Source organism: Bufo gargarizans, chromosome 3, assembly GCF_014858855.1.
Source record: "Bufo gargarizans isolate SCDJY-AF-19 chromosome 3, ASM1485885v1, whole genome shotgun sequence".
Classification (NCBI taxonomy): Eukaryota; Metazoa; Chordata; class Amphibia; order Anura; family Bufonidae; genus Bufo; species Bufo gargarizans.
The window spans coordinates 83,437,206-83,452,757 of NC_058082.1; the positions used below are offsets into that span (position 1 = coordinate 83,437,206).

The 15,552-nt window shown below is 45.6% G+C and overlaps 1 protein-coding gene across 1 annotated transcript; it reads right to left on the bottom strand.

Annotated features, from left to right (window-relative positions):
* Positions 1-8,294: 8,294 nt before the first annotated feature.
* LOC122932475 (ras-like protein family member 11A) lies at positions 8,295-15,249 on the bottom strand. Its single transcript, XM_044286907.1, has 4 exons — positions 15,036-15,249; positions 13,241-13,297; positions 12,061-12,140; positions 8,295-8,872 (listed from the first exon to the last, which is right to left on the bottom strand). The coding sequence occupies exons 1-4, from the start codon at positions 15,154-15,156 to the stop codon at positions 8,405-8,407; spliced, it is 726 nt and encodes a 241-aa protein (XP_044142842.1). The 5' UTR covers positions 15,157-15,249; the 3' UTR covers positions 8,295-8,404.
* Between the last annotated feature and the right edge of the window lie 303 nt (positions 15,250-15,552).

Consider the following 15,552-nt stretch of genomic DNA (forward strand, 5'->3'; position numbering starts at 1 on the left):
AATATATATATATAAGGGGAGATTTAATAAACTGGTGTAAAGTAGAACTGGCTTAGTTGCCAATAGTGGCCAATCACATTCCACTTTTCATTTTCCAAAGGAGCTCTGAAAGTGTTTTTTATGTTTTACTACTTTTGCACAATTAAAACCTTTAAAAAAAAAAAAAGGAGAAAATGTTTTCGCATCTCCGCATCCTAAGATCCATAACTTTTTTATTTTTCTTTCTACGGAGTGACATAAAATGCAGAGAGCATGTGGCTGTCTGCAGATGCTTATATGACTATGGCTATTTTCCCTTTTCATATTCCAAGTCTTGTAAAAGAGAAACTGACATCTCGGCTATGCAATTTAACCTGCGGTACCTTATTCATGTGGTTATGGAGCCCTGGAAGCTGTTCTTGTTGCGGTATTCCTAAACTAGTAAATGCGCTGAAAATACACTTTTAATCTTCTTCCCGCCAAATGGAAATGAGTCGGTTCAATTCAAGGAGGCCGACGCTTTACTCCTCCAAGTCATGGTTTCCCCACCTGCCCCAGCTTCCTGTATCATGATTGATGTTCTCTCAGGCAGGGAACGTTATCCCCGGTTATCCCCGGTTTCATTACATCCCACACAGACATATCCAGAATGTCAGGTTCCGCTAAGTCTCCATACACATCTGGTCTACTTAACGGGGTTATGCAATGATTGATATAAAAAATGAAAATCAGACCTTCTATTGTACTTGGCAATCTCTTTCTAACAAAGCTAGAACCAGCCCTGTACCTGACATGGATCCAGAGATCTCTCCATTCATTCCTTCAATTGTTCTGCTAAATTCTCTTCAGGCTCTTTTCCTGTAACTGCCACAGCTTCTAACATAACATATGGCTGGTGGCAGTTGAAGATTTAAACTGAGCATGTGCGACCACTTCAGTCAGGTGGACATGAAATAAGGAAAAGAACAAACAGCAGGTGGCGCTATACAGATACATTATATTGAGTAGCTATACAAAATTTTTTATTTCATGCAAGTAGAGAAGTATTCAGATCCAAGTGCTGGTTGGTGTTTCATGGCAGAACCCCTTGAAGGAGAGCCAGTAGCTCCCCTATGCTGTATCCGAGGCATCTTACCAGCTAGAATACTTTCCATACTGATCAGGGGCAAGAGCCCTGAACCTGCTGCTCATGAATGGATATATGGCCGGGCTATTTTCTGTACCAAGGCTTCTTAAAAAGTCGAACATTGGCTCATAAGGACCCCCTTTCAGTAGGTGACACTGGCGAGATGGTTCTCTTCTTTCGAGATGGTTCTCTTCTTTCGAGATGGTTCTCTTCTGCAGTCAACAGAGATTATTGCAGAGATGACTGGTTCTTCTGCAGTAAAGATCTGAGATCATCATCAAGACAAAATTGTATACTTGAAATTTTATCTGGCCTTGGTTGGACATAATAAAGGGGTATTCCCATCTCAGACATTGATGGCATATTGCTAGGCTATGCCATCAACGTCAGATAGGTGCGGGCCCCTGAAGTGAAGGACCACACAAGCACAGCCACCCTCCACACACCACAATGGGAGTTCTGAAAGCAGCAGAGCATTCAGCTATTTTCAGAACTCCCATAGCAGTGAATGGAGAGGATGCCATGCATGTGCAGTGCACTTATCTTCACTTCGGTGGCCCCATTCAGAAGATAGGAGCAGGTCTCAGAGGTGGGACATTCGTGGCATAATCTAGCGATATGCCATCAATGATGGGTGTAACCCTTTAAAACAAACTTTCAATTTTGAGATTAGATTCTCAAGAGTGTTCCCAGCTATAGTCTCTCCTGCCTGTGACATGCATGCTGCTGCATTCAGCACAGTCTGCCTCCTCTCCTGTGCCTAACCCTGCTTTCACACCTGAGCGTTTCTCAAACGCGCGTTTTACGCGCGTTTTTGTCGCGCGTTTTTATGCGCGTTTTTTGTAATAGTAAACGCGCGTTTGACGCGCGTTTGTGTGATTGACTGCAGTGTCCTATGGCCACAAACACGCGTCAAAACGCCCCAAAGAAGCTCAAGAACTTGATTATGCGTCGGGCGTTTTACAGCGCGATCGTACGCGCTGTAAAACGCCCAGGTGAGAACCATTCCCATAGGGAAGCATTGGTTTTCATGTGTTGAGCGTTTTACAGCGCGTTTGAACGCGCTGTAAAACGCTCAGGTGTGAACTTAGGGTCAGGCCTCATGCACACGGCCGTTGCCCGGCCGTGCCTGTATTGTGTTCCGCAAACAGCAGGTCCGCAATATGCGGGCACTGGCCGTGTGCTCACCGCATCACAGATGCTGACCCATTCACTTGAAAGGATCCACAATCCGGGAGGTGCGGCACAGAACGAAGGCAAGGAACCCTACGGAAGCACTCCGTAGGGTTTCTCTCTGTGCCTCCGCATTGCAAAAAAAATAAAACATGTTCTATTTTTTTGCGGTGCAGACGGATCATGGACCCATTCAAGTTGAATCGGTTTGGACCCATCACGGCAGCCGCACGGATAGTGCCCGTGCATTGGGGACCGCAAATTGGATTGGACGAAACGGCCGAGCAATGGCCGTGTGCAGGAGACCTTAGACTTGAATCTCTGGTTCTCCAGCATCCTGCTCAGAAGTCGAAATGATCTTTATAACTATAGTCTGACATACATTTCCCTTCAGTTGGAATTCAATTAGAACTAATCATTTTGTTACCAATAATTGATAATATCGCTAATTATTGGTATCTCTATATGAAAATCGTACTACATGTATGCTTTGCATCCTTATCGCTGACTTAGTTCAGAAAATCCTCTTATTTAACAAATATGGATTTTGAAACCTGGCACAAGGGCCAAAATGTGTTTCTCGTTACGATAAGCGCCATGAAACGGACACTAGGTTGCAAAAATAGATAAAAAATAGGCCCATAGGATTGCAGACAAGTCTAGAAGCAGCAGGGTAGCGAAAGATCAGAGGCTTGTGTGTCTGCGTTTTGTCTGACAGCAGGAAATTGTGCTACTAGAGCACTGGGTGTGCGCCATTTCAGGCATCTGGCTTATGTTGATGCGTGAAAATAAATTCCAAGAATAATTGATATGAAATCCCTTGATTTTCAACTAAAAGGAGTAGGTGGAGAGCTGGACCTACAATTTGACATTCCTCCAAATGTGTGGTAAGCAAATATGTCCAGTTGAGCAATGAGATGGTTCTAACTAAACAATGAGAGAACTTGCTTTGCTTTGTTTGGTCACAACTCTCTCTACGTTCTTAAAGGGGTTTTCCAGTACAACAAAAAAAATTGCTGCAGTTGGCTCAGAGAGGGTCCATGCTGCTTAGGTCCTAGCTGCTTTCTACATGTTGCTCCTGTCGCAGAACACAGTATCTATGCTCTGCCATCACTGGACTAGGGGAGTTACAATTATACCGCCATACACTTATCATATAGTGGTCCAATATCAGGTCTACACAGGAGGTTTGCAGATTGCAAACTATGCAAGAGGATGCAGCAGTGACTCACAGGTGACACCTTCTCTGATTAGAATTTTTCTATTTTCTTTTCTTCTGCATCTGGCCCACACCACCATGATGACTTCTCCTTATCAAAATCATCTTTGGTGCGTGTCTGCACCCTATCCCCACCCTCTACAGCACTACATACCCCGGTCCTTTAAAAAGGGTTCTCCGGGAATGATTTTAAATGCCACAAGCAACCTACCTTAGAATATGAGCAGGACAGATTGCTTGCACTTGCAGATCTGCCTAGGGAAGTGAGGAGCGGGGCCTCACTACACTGTACTCTCTGGCACTTGCATAGACTACACATTGGTGACCGTTCCTGTCAGGCTGCTCAGCCATGATTGCATATCATAGGTAAGATCACATCATTACTATCTAATGTACAGCAGTGCAGTGAGACCCGCACCCTCACTTTCCTAGACAGCTCTGCAAGCAGAGGCAACCAGTCCTACCCACATTCTAGGACAGGCTGCTGGCAGCCATTTTATATCATTCCCAGAGAATCCCTTTAAAGAAGACCTAAACCTTTGCTGAAACCACAAACGGGCAGCAACATTTCCTAGAGCACTCTGTACTCTGGGGTTTTATCGGCTCGGTTCTTCCAGTGCATAGAGCAGGGGTCAGCAACCTCCGGCACTCCAGCTGTTGTGAAACTACAACTCCCAGCATCTATTCACCTCTATGGGAGTTCTGAGAACAGGCAAGCAAGTGTGCATGCTGGGAGTCGTGGTTTCGCCACACCTGGAGTGCCGAAGGTTGCTGATCCCTGGCAGAGTATGGATTCCATATATACTTTTCTTCGGATCCATTTTCCACACGCTGTATGGCGATGAAGCCAGAAGGTGCAGAGCACTGCCTGGGTACCTGTGTATTTTATTATTCCAGGCTGTGATAGGATATGAGAAAAAAATGCCCTGCATCCTGTATACAATCAGCATATGACAGACGGATGCTGACAGGGCATCACCGGGCCAAGCGGACATCAAGCTGCAGGGCCGTCCTGGTACTAATACAGAACAGAAGAGGAATGCTCTTTAGCGTGCAGAGACCAGCATTGAAAACATATGCCGACAGGACTGCGCCTACTGAATATAACAGCACCCTGATACAGGTATACTATAAGGGTGAATAATAAGAGTCACTTTATATCACCCATAGTGCTTGAAGGGATTCTGTCACCTCTTTTTACCCTATAGAGATGCAGACGTGCACGGCTAGATCGCCGCTAGCATGTCCGCAATATACCTGTCCCATATCTCTGTGTGGTTTTATTGAGTGTAAAAACAGATTTTATATATATGTAAATCAGCCTGGTAACTAGCCCAAGGGGCTGCACTAACCGTTCTGGTGCCCAGCCATGCCCCCCTGTGAAGGAGCCCAGCACCGCCTGTATCCACGAATCTCCTCCTTGCTCAGAAAGTCAGATCGCCGCGATCTCGCGCATGTGCAGTGCTAGCATAGTGTTCCTTCCCTGTGCGGACATCAGCCTCAGGGAAGGAACTGCGCATGCGCGAGATTACGGCGATCTGACTTCGTGAGCAAGGAGGAGATTGCTGGATACAGGCGGTGCTGGGCTCCTTCACGGTGGGCCGTGGCTGGGCTCCAGAACGGTTAGTGCAGCCCCTTGGGCTCCTTACCAGGCTGATTTACACATATATAAAATCATTTTTTACACTCAATAAAACCACACAGAGATATGGGACAGGTATATTGCGGACATGCTAGCGGCGATCTAGCCGTGCATGTCCGCATCTCTATAGGGTAAAAAAGAGGTGACAAATTCCCTTTAAGGACACCTTCACACGCGGCAGATTTTGTGGCAGAAAATTCAGCGACTGAAAATCAGTTCCATTCATTCATTTGAATGGGGCAGTAAGCACATGGATTTCTGCAAGCCCCATAAATGTGAATGGAACTGATTTTCAGCCGCGCAATTTTCTGTCACAAAATCTGCTGCGTGTGAAGGCGTCCTAAAGGGAATGTTTCATATATTTTTTTCCTGCTAATTAAAACCAGAGTGAAACCTACACCTAAAACTACAACTCCCACTATGCCCTGCTATAGGCGGTAGGGTTGTTGCGATACCAAAATTATGATTCGATTTCGATACCATAAAAAAGTATTGCGATACTCGATACCACGTGAAAAAAATAAAACACCAAAAAAGCCACATGCATTCCGCATGGAGGACATAGGACACATAATAACCCAACCATAAACATAACTAATAAATAGGACACCAACCACTTTATTTGAAAAATTAGGCCGTTTTGCTTTATTATGGGGTTACCAAAATTTAATGAACCAGTAAATCTGTAATAATAAACCATGAACCAAGATCAAGTACTAGACCAATAAAACCAATGACCACCAGTGACTTTTACCCCCTAATAAGCAACACGACTGAAAAAGGGAGGGCGGGCGAGGCTCAGGTCCGGATCTTCTTGACACTGCAGCAGCTGACAGCGCTGTCCTATCTTTTATTTCCACAGGGATTCCCGCCGCAGGACTGCTTCTCCAATCAGCTGATCCCGCCGCTGTACATCTGGCCAATCACCTTCCTGACAGCTGTCAAACATCCATCATCTGACAGGACCAGCTGGATAAGACCTGTCAAAATAGAAGAGGGGGGGAGCAACTACACAGAAACACTGAACCAGCCAGAATATTAAAAACACCTGACAGGAAAAAGTGCCCATGTCCCCATGTGTCCCCCAAGCTATCCGCTCTATTTATATATAACATTGGGAAAGTGGGTGATCTCCCTGCTGCCCTGGGCTTTGTGCACACAGCAGCAGAGAGATTACCATGGCAGCCAGAGCTTCAGTAGCATCCCGGCTGCCATGGTAACCGATCGGAGCCCCACGATTACACTGCTGGGGTTCCGATCAGAAGCTGCCACTAATGAGGGGGAGGGGACCCTATGGCCACTGCCACCAATGATTATAATACTGAGGGAGGCGCACTGCACCAATGTTTTTAATACTGGGGGAAGGGGGGCGCACTGCGCCACCAATGAAGATAGGTAACCTTTTAATACAAATATAGGCAGCGGGTGCCGGCGACAGAATCACACATATAGGCGGCGGGTGCCAGCTATGTGATTCTGTCGCCGGCACCCGCCGCCTATATTTGTAATAATGGATGAGTTATCATTATTGGTGGCGCAGTGGCCACAGTCTCACCCCTCCTCTGCCCCTCTCTCTTTCTATTGGCGGCAGCAGCGGCACAGGGGGGGGGGGAGAGACTGCTTCCTTCTCCCCTGTGCTGCTGAGGAGAACATGGCACGCGCTGAAAGCAGCGTGCACCATGTTCTGATACTAGGCTGCGCAGTAGCGCAACCTAGTATTGGTAAATGTCAAATCCCGGCATCGAATCGATACCAGTAGAAAAGTATCGATAATTCAATACCCGCTACAACCCTGATAAGTGGATAGCTGTAAGCTGTCCAGGCATGCTGGGAATTGTAGTTTTAGAACAGCTGGAGGACCACATTGACAGGAGATGTTAATTGATATCTGTGGAAGAGTCTCTAGACATGCTCTGTGCAGAGGTCATTGTGCAGAGAGGGGAATTAGATAAGTTGTGACCATGACCTAGTGTGAATAGTAGATCTATTATTATTTATACAGTGGTATTATCTTTCATTGTAATCCTGCCTGTGATGATACTGAGATGACTGCTCAGAAGTGATCTGCACAGAACATGAATTGTCAGCCTATTAGCCTTTATGAGGTTTTCCAGGATTTTACTATTGATGGCCTATCCTAAAGCATAGGCTATCAATATCTGATTGGCAGGGGGTCTGACACCCTGCCCCCCCACAGCTGTTTTGGGGTAACTCCAGTGCTAGAAGTGGGCGCTAGAACTACACTGCGCCATCCATTGCGTAGTGCAATAGTAACCAGCTCTGTCCAGTACACAGTGAGCGGAGCTGTGTAGTTTCAGTGTCGACTTCCAGTGTTGGAGCTGCTGCAGAACAGCAGTTTGTGGGGATGTGGGGTGTCAGATAATGGTGAAATAAGCAATCAATAGCAAAATACTGGACAACTTCTTTAAAAAAAAAGAAATAAAAAAAGATTCTGTGAACAACCCCCTTTTTAAGGGCTGTTTCACACGAGCTGATGCCGTGCGTGACATCCGCTCTGTGAATGACAGCCAAGACCCGATGCAGACTGCAGAGGCACGGAGCATTAAGTAGGTCTTGGCTGTCATTCACGGAGCGGATGTCACGCACGGCATCCGCTCGTGTGAAACAGCCCTAAGGGATTTTCTGATTGGTTAATCTCTACTCGGGATAGGTCATTGGTAAGCTCTTTGAAGAGGAGGCGGCGCTGAGTGCTATGGCCTCCCCACTGCTTACCAAGCACAGTACCATCCATTGTATAATGGCTGTACTTGGTTTTGCAGCCCAGACCCATTTACTTGAATCGGGCTCAGCGCCACCTAGACCACATGGCGTCACAGGCCTACGAAGAGGCTACGGCCTAATCATGCCAGGGGTCAGCCCCCCACCAATCTGGTACTGATGACCGATGCTGAGGATAGGGCATCAGTATAAAGCACTCAGAAAACCCCTTTAAGCAATAAGGGGAAGCTGTGTGTGTGTGGGGGGGGGGGGGGGGGGTGTTATTCTTATAACTCCCCTACCCTTTAACGTGCTATTTGCAGTTCTTTGCATATGTATACCACTTGATGTAGGATTTCATGCTATGCTAAGATGTTCCCTTCACACTGGTTTCCCTCCATGCATCCAGATACCAGACAGACACGTCACAATTAAATAAATACGGATTTATGATGTATGCATGCCGACATACACGCTGCAAAGTCCATACAAAAATAAATTACTCTGTAAAATTTAGAAAATAAGTCTTTAGTCCACAGGTTCCAGGCTACGCCATGGCAGAGGGGGTCTTGACTTTCGGCGACAGCGCCTGTTTGAAGCGTCGCTTTAGGTCTTGCATGTTTGGGGACTTTGGTCGGGGGATAATGGAGCCTCGTCTTTTCTCTCCGTTGCTGCTGGACTGATGCTTGCTGATCTCTTTGCAGAGATGCTGGAACACATCACAAACGTCCTGACAGTTTTCGCTGGTGGAAATTTCCACAAAAGAGCAGCCCAGTTCACTGGCGAGCTGGATCCCGGCCTCCGAGGGCACTTGCCTCATGTGGAGGAGGTCCCCTTTATTGGCCACTAGGATGATGGGAGTCTTAGTGTCGGAATGGACTTTTCGGATGTGCTGATGAAGGTGACGTATGTACTCGAAGCTCCTGTAGTCTGTGATGGAGTAGACTAATAGGAAGCCTTCTGATGACTGCACACACCGCAACATATCTGCCACCTGCGACACGTCATCGTCCACCTGCACAAAAACGAAACGCTTAGACCTTACATAACTATATATTACATGACATCCGAAAAAAGAAAGCCTGGAAACAGGCTACAGAAATTCTATAGTTACACAGAAAAAAATAATAAAATGTGTTAAAAACCGGAGGGTATTACTGCAAGTTGTTCTATTATTCCTTGTAGAAGTTATGAATAAATTGCTAGTAGTGTACAATGAAGGTCCAGATGGGTGTTACCACTTAGGGGTGTGTCCCTGCACAGTCTGACATTATTCCATCAGTGATACCTGGTCTGGGACGAGCCCCCAAGTGGCAACTCCCATCTGAACCTTCATTGCAAACAGCTGGCGATTCATTCATTACTTCTAGCAGGAATAATAAAAGGAATGGCACATCAGAGCCATAAGAATAGAGGCTCCAGTGATTACATGTAGGATGCAAGTAACTACTAAAACAGACATGTCAGTAGAGGTCACAGGCTGTCTTCAAGGGGGTCCATGTTATTCACAAAGCCCCCCAGAGTCTGGAGTTGTGCTAAATAAATGCACTCGCCCACTTCACCCCCTCAGATTCCAGTACCGCTGCTCTGCTACTCCATGCTGGACTTTGTTTACTTGGCTGCAGCGGTGACATGCCAGTATACCCCATGGGACTACTGCAGCCAATCACCAGCCTGAGAGATATAGAGCACAAGCCTGATGAGGCCAGTGATTGGCTGCAGCGGTCAGATGGGTATATGGCACGTCACGTAAACAAAGCTCGGCAGGGAAGGCAGTAACTCAGACAACCCCTTTAAAAGGTTTCTCCAAAATTCTGATATATAAAAGGTACCAACATGTCTTCTCACATGACTATATTCCCCATGAAATAATAATTATGGAGCAGCTTCTCTTAGAAGTCTGTGTTGTGCCATTCCCCTATGATTCCTCCTGGAAAAGTATGAATAAACTAGGCGTCTTGTCATTAGGGTGTGCCCCTTCACATTCTGGCACTGTCAGCTGTAACGCTGGGTTCAGACCTGAGCGTTCTGAAAGGAGCGCTCTGTATGCGCGATTGTACCGGCGTTTGCAATCGCGCATACAGAGACAAGCGAACGCCCATTGTCGCGATGTCCTTGAGCATTTTACAGCGCGTAGGAACGCACTGTAAAACGCTCAGGTGTGAACCCAGCCTTAAAGAGACAAAGTTAGGCCTCTTGCACACGACCGTATGTATTTTGCGGTCCGCTAAAAATACATATGACATCCATGTGCATTCCGTATTTTGCAGAACGGAACAGCTGGACCTTCATAGAACAGTACTATCCTTGTCCGTAATGCGGAGAATAATAGGACATGTTCTATTTTTTTGCAGAACGGAAATACAGACATGGAATGCACACGGAGTAACTTCTGTTTTTTTTGTGGCTCGATTGAAGTGAATGGTTCCGCATATGGTCCACAAAAAAAAATAAAAAAGGAACGAAAATACGTTCGTGTGCAAGAGGCCTTAGGCTGAGTTCACACTTCAGTTACTTGGTCAGTTATTTCCATCAGTTACTGATGGACTGTACCAGTAGTGAAGTCTACTCAGAGAGAAGGTATAATGGAAAGATCTAACTGATGGAAATAACTGACCAAATATATGAAGTGTGAACTCAGCCTAAGGGTCCATTCACACGTCCTGTTTTTTTTCATCCTGAAAAACGGTCCGTTTTTTGCGGATCCGTTGTTCCTGAAAATGTTTCCGTATGTCATCCGTTTTTTGCGGATCCGCAAAAAACGGGAGCATGTATACATTTCAATAATCAAATAAAGTTGTTTGGATTTCTTTGAAAAAAAAAAAAAAAAAAAATTGTTATGTGTTTCCAGGAACGGAATCCGCAAAAAACGGATGACATACGGAATGTCATCCGAATGTCATCCGTTTTTTGCGGATCCATTGACTTTGTATTGTACCAGGATCCGATTTTTCAGGACAAGAATAGGACATGTTTTATATTTAAACGGACATGCGGAACGGAACAACGGAAACGGACAGCACACATTGTGCTGTCCGATTTTTTCCAGGACCCATTGAAAATAAATGGGTCCAGATCTGGTCCTGATCTGTTCCTGAAAAAACGGAACAGATCAGGAAAGAAAAAACGGACGTGTGAATGGACCCTTAGGGCTAGTTCACACGACCGTATGGCTTTTTCAGTGTTTTGCGGGCAGTTTTTAACGGATCCGTTTTTTTGGTTCCGTTTCTCCATATGGCATATACAGTAATTACATAGAGAAAAATTGGGCTGGGCATAACATTTTCAATAGATGGTTCTGCAAAAACTGAACGGATACGCGAGACATATGGAGTACATTCCGTATGTGTTCCGTTTTTTTGCAGACCTATTGACTTGAATGGAGCCACGGAACATGATTTGCGGGCAATAGGACATGTTCTATTTTTGAACGGAAAAACAAATACGGAAACGGAATGCATACGGAGTACATTCCGTATTTGGAAATAAATGGTTCTGTATACGGAATGCAAAAAACATCCCGTATACGGAACGCAAAAAACGGTCATGTGACTGAGCCCTTAGATTCAGTAGGAACATGCCCCCTATCACCAAGGAAAATGCTAACACCCTACATACATTTCCAGGAGGGATAAGAGAGGAAAGGCACAATGCAGAGTCGTAAAAAAAAATAAAAAAATGAAAAAGATGCTCCGAAAGTTGTTATTACATGAGGGAAGTATCTATAAGGTTCTAGTCCTGATTATAGCCTGAAATAACGGATAGAGCACATACGGCTTTGTAGCCAGACCCACACCAAATCTGAATGGATTATAATATAATATATAAATGCTATAAAATGCAATTACTAATATAATCTGCACATATAATGTGACATATCTATAATGACATGAGAAGGTTGCCATTACGAGTCACTTCTCCTGATACTCCTTGAGTCAGAAGGATCAGTGACTCACTTTGGTGGAACCGATGTCATTTTCCAGCACAATACAGACATTAGGGGGGCAGGAGATGAAAGTAATAAAATTATTGTATGTGAATGTGTCAACACAACATAGGAAAGGAGCTTCTGAAGACTAGGGTACCGAGGATTAGACTCCTGGGTCTGTCCAGTGGGTGGAAAACTACAACTCCCATCCGGCCCAGACAGCCAAACAGACAGGGTGGAACCTGCTGTTTTAGAGGATATTATGGGGTCTTTACCTTGACATAACCCGGAGTGTCCTGGATCTGCACAGACATGTGCTCTCCTTCTACGCTCACGAGCCTGGAGTACAGGTTTCCTGATTGAGAAAACAGAAATACTGAGTATTAATGATCAAGTCACGTCTGAGCTGAACTGATGGTAAAGAATATCTGTCATGGGAGCAAACCTTAAAGGGGCTGTGCCAAGTTTAGAGGTTATCCCCCCCATCCACAAGATAGGGAAAAACTAACTGATCGCTGCCCCCCCCCCCCCCCTGATCCGGAGCCGATTGTGCGGCAGGTCAGGCATGCACCCTGCCGCTTCAGTCATTCTCCATGCACAATTTTTTTAAGGGGTTGTACGACTTGGGCAGAAACTTGCAGAATGGGGGAATTGTGACAAAACATCAAAAGGAGCATTATTCACTCGTTTTTGGCCCTGGATATTAAACAGCCCTAGCATACTGTGTGGGATATCAGGGACCAATGTGCAAAGGTTCCTTTACACAAGGCGATTATCGTGTAAATTATCGTTAAATCGAGCGAAACTGCTCGACTGTAAAAGCAATGAACCATAGAGCGACAGCCGACAAGTCGGTAGATTTCTCGTTGGCTCGATCATTTGTGTGGGCACAGAAATCATTGCACGTTAACGATCTCTTACGTGTAAACAGAAATCGGTCACCGCACAGCACTCAAATTTCGATTTGTGGAAATGCAACAGTCTGATTTACAAACAATGGAATATACGATTGAAATTACGATTTTGTGAACGATAATCGGCGCATCTAAAGGGGCATTGTTTACTGCAACAAGAAACGACTCGTTCGTCGCTCAATCGTACTGATCACCGCCTTGTGTAAAGGAACCTTAAAGTATCAGGGACCAAAAAGATTCATTGGGAAAGTTTGTTTTGACCCCAAAATGAATTACTTTAGCATGTACCTACACCCCTGGGGCAGTGATGGCTAACCTCTGGCACTCCAGCCTGTGGTGAAACTACGACTCCCAGCATGCTCCATTCATTTCTATGGAGTTTTGAGAACAGCAAAGCAAGTGTGCATCTTGGGAGTTGTAGTTTTACCATAGCCGGAGGTTAGCCATCACAGCCCGGGGTCACATTATCACTAGGGTTTTAAATGAGAGACTCAGCATGTACCTGACCCCCTGGGGTACATTATCGCTAGGGTTAACTCACCAGTATTAGATTCATAGTCTCCAATAAATCGTTTTGTGAGGAATCGGACAATCATTGCTGGAAGGAAAAAAAAAAAAAAAACGGTTAGGAAAGTGCTTCAGGAATGAACAGACCAAAGCTAGAAATTTCAGTGACTAAAACAAAAAGGGATCCGAGCGGGGTGCTAATCCGATAGATCTGACAGTGCCATAATCAAGTAGTGAAAATAAAGCATATATATCTCTTAGGCCTCTTGCACGCGAACGTTTTTTACCCTGTTTCCTTATACGGAACCATTCTTTTGCGTTCCGTATACGGAACCATTCATTTCAATGGATCCGCAAAAAAAAAAACTGAAGGTGCTCCATATGCCTTCCATTTAAAGATAGAACATAGTACTGTTCTATCAGGGGCCAGCTGTTCCAGTCCGCAAAAAACGGAATGCACGCAGACGTTATCCGTATTTTTTGCTGATCCATTTTGTTTGCAGACCGCAAAATACTGAAAAATCCATACAGTCGTGTGCAAGAGGCCCTACACTTCAAGTGCCCATAGATGTTCCTATAACGGACGATCTGGGAGTGACCAGCAATAGGAAAAGTACTATAAAATTCACACTAAAGAGAGTCGTTTTTAGTGGTCTGACTATAAGTAGTATCATGAGCATCAAACAAGCCAAATAGTAGCACCCCTAGGAGCATTGGCTACCTGGCACTGAAAGGGTGTCCTGCCCTGATTTGTGGCATCTATGGGGACATTGTATTTGACTCATTGAAACCTATTCCAGAACGGTTGAAAAATTAAAAGAAGTCACTAAAGTCGAGATTTTCCCAGACGGGAGACAATACACATGTTTATTTTTAATTAGGTTTGAGACAATGCAATCATATGTATCTCATCATGTATGTGGTTCATGGCTTATGTCCTTCAGAAGAGTAAAAACAGCGGATATTGCCAAGACTTGTGTGTATTGGGGGGGTTCTATTTACTCTTCCCTGACTCGATGTGGGTGGTAGGAAGAATTTGGGAAGGTTTCAACCTCTGATCACAGAGGAAATAAGAATTATCTGGCAGCAGAGAACACATGCATCCTCAGCCAAGTCATAGTTTAAGACACCCATAAGAGTAAAAACAACCAAAACCAGATTTGGGAAGGTTTCAATTAGAGATGAACGAATTCCATAAGCGGAAATTCGCTCACGTTTCGTTTGGTGGTTAAAGGTGAATGGCGTTATGGATTCCGTTACCACGGACCATAACGCAATTCTATGACGGAATGCCTTTAGAGGCATTCCATCATACTAGAAGTCTATGGGCTGCAAAACGGATCCAACCCGTTTCCATTATGCATTCAGTCATAGAATTGCGTTATGGTCCGTGGTAACTGAATCCATAACGCAATTCACCTTTTACCACCAAACAAAGCGTGAAAAAATTCGCTCATCTCTAGTTTCAACCTCTGATCCCAGAGGATATAAAAGTCGTCCAGCGGCCTTTCCCCTCTTCCCTTTTGAGAACACATGCATCCTCAGCCGTGTATGGGGCAGCTAGGAAGAATAGTGTTGGGTTAACAGCTATTGGGGCTTGATTGCCCCCCCCCCCCCCAATCTCTCCTACCACATACAGTACTCCAGAAAGTAATAATTAGCATTTTCTATATTATCTACAGTATAGAAGATTTATCCAGGAATTATTCCCTTCTCAATCAGACGCCCTGAGACATGGTTACAATGTGATCAGTAAGTGCAATTCTAGCAGAAAACTATCAAAAATAAATTAGAACTGAAGAATGCCCATGTGTGAGGAGGGCACTTACCGGTCTTGCCCACACTGCTTGCCCCCATCACAGCCATTTTTATATCCCGGACAGTGAAATAATCCGCAGACTCCGGGATTGGCGCAAGTAAGAAGTTGCTGGACATGGTCGGTAGACGCATGAGAGAGGCAGGAGGTGAGAGGTGCAGTCACACAGAGCGGCTCATCCGAGGGCTGCAGCACAATGCGCCTCCTCAGCGCCGCCCGGCCACTTATATACCCGGCCCCGGTCACCGGCGGCGGCGCGGCCAGGAAAGGCAATGAGGGCGGCTCCGAGGGGAATGGCGCTGGTTACGCAGAATGACGCTCCCGCTGTCATCCGCCGCCATCACTCGGCCCGGGGGACCCTCTGTCTGAGGGACAATGGAGCCGCCAGGGGGTGCACTGTGACAGGGGAGGCTGCATCATGGAGAGGGGGAGCGGGCGAAGGGTGGGGCACCCATATTCTGTGGAGGAACAGAGCGGCAAAGGGTGGGGGCACCCATATTCTGTGGAGGAACAGAGTGGGCAAAGGGTGG

Excerpts from the sequence above, each read along its gene's own strand:
- LOC122932475 (XM_044286907.1), bottom strand. The coding sequence starts at position 15,156 with ATGCGTCTACCGACCATGTCCAGCAACTTCTTACTTGCGCCAATCCCG. Across the intron at positions 13,298-15,035 it reads AAGCAGTGTGGGCAAGACCG|CAATGATTGTCCGATTCCTC; the intron begins GTAAGTGCCCTC and ends TTTTCCTTCCAG. Across the intron at positions 8,873-12,060 it reads ACACTCCGGGTTATGTCAAG|GTGGACGATGACGTGTCGCA; the intron begins GTAAAGACCCCA and ends GTTTTTGTGCAG.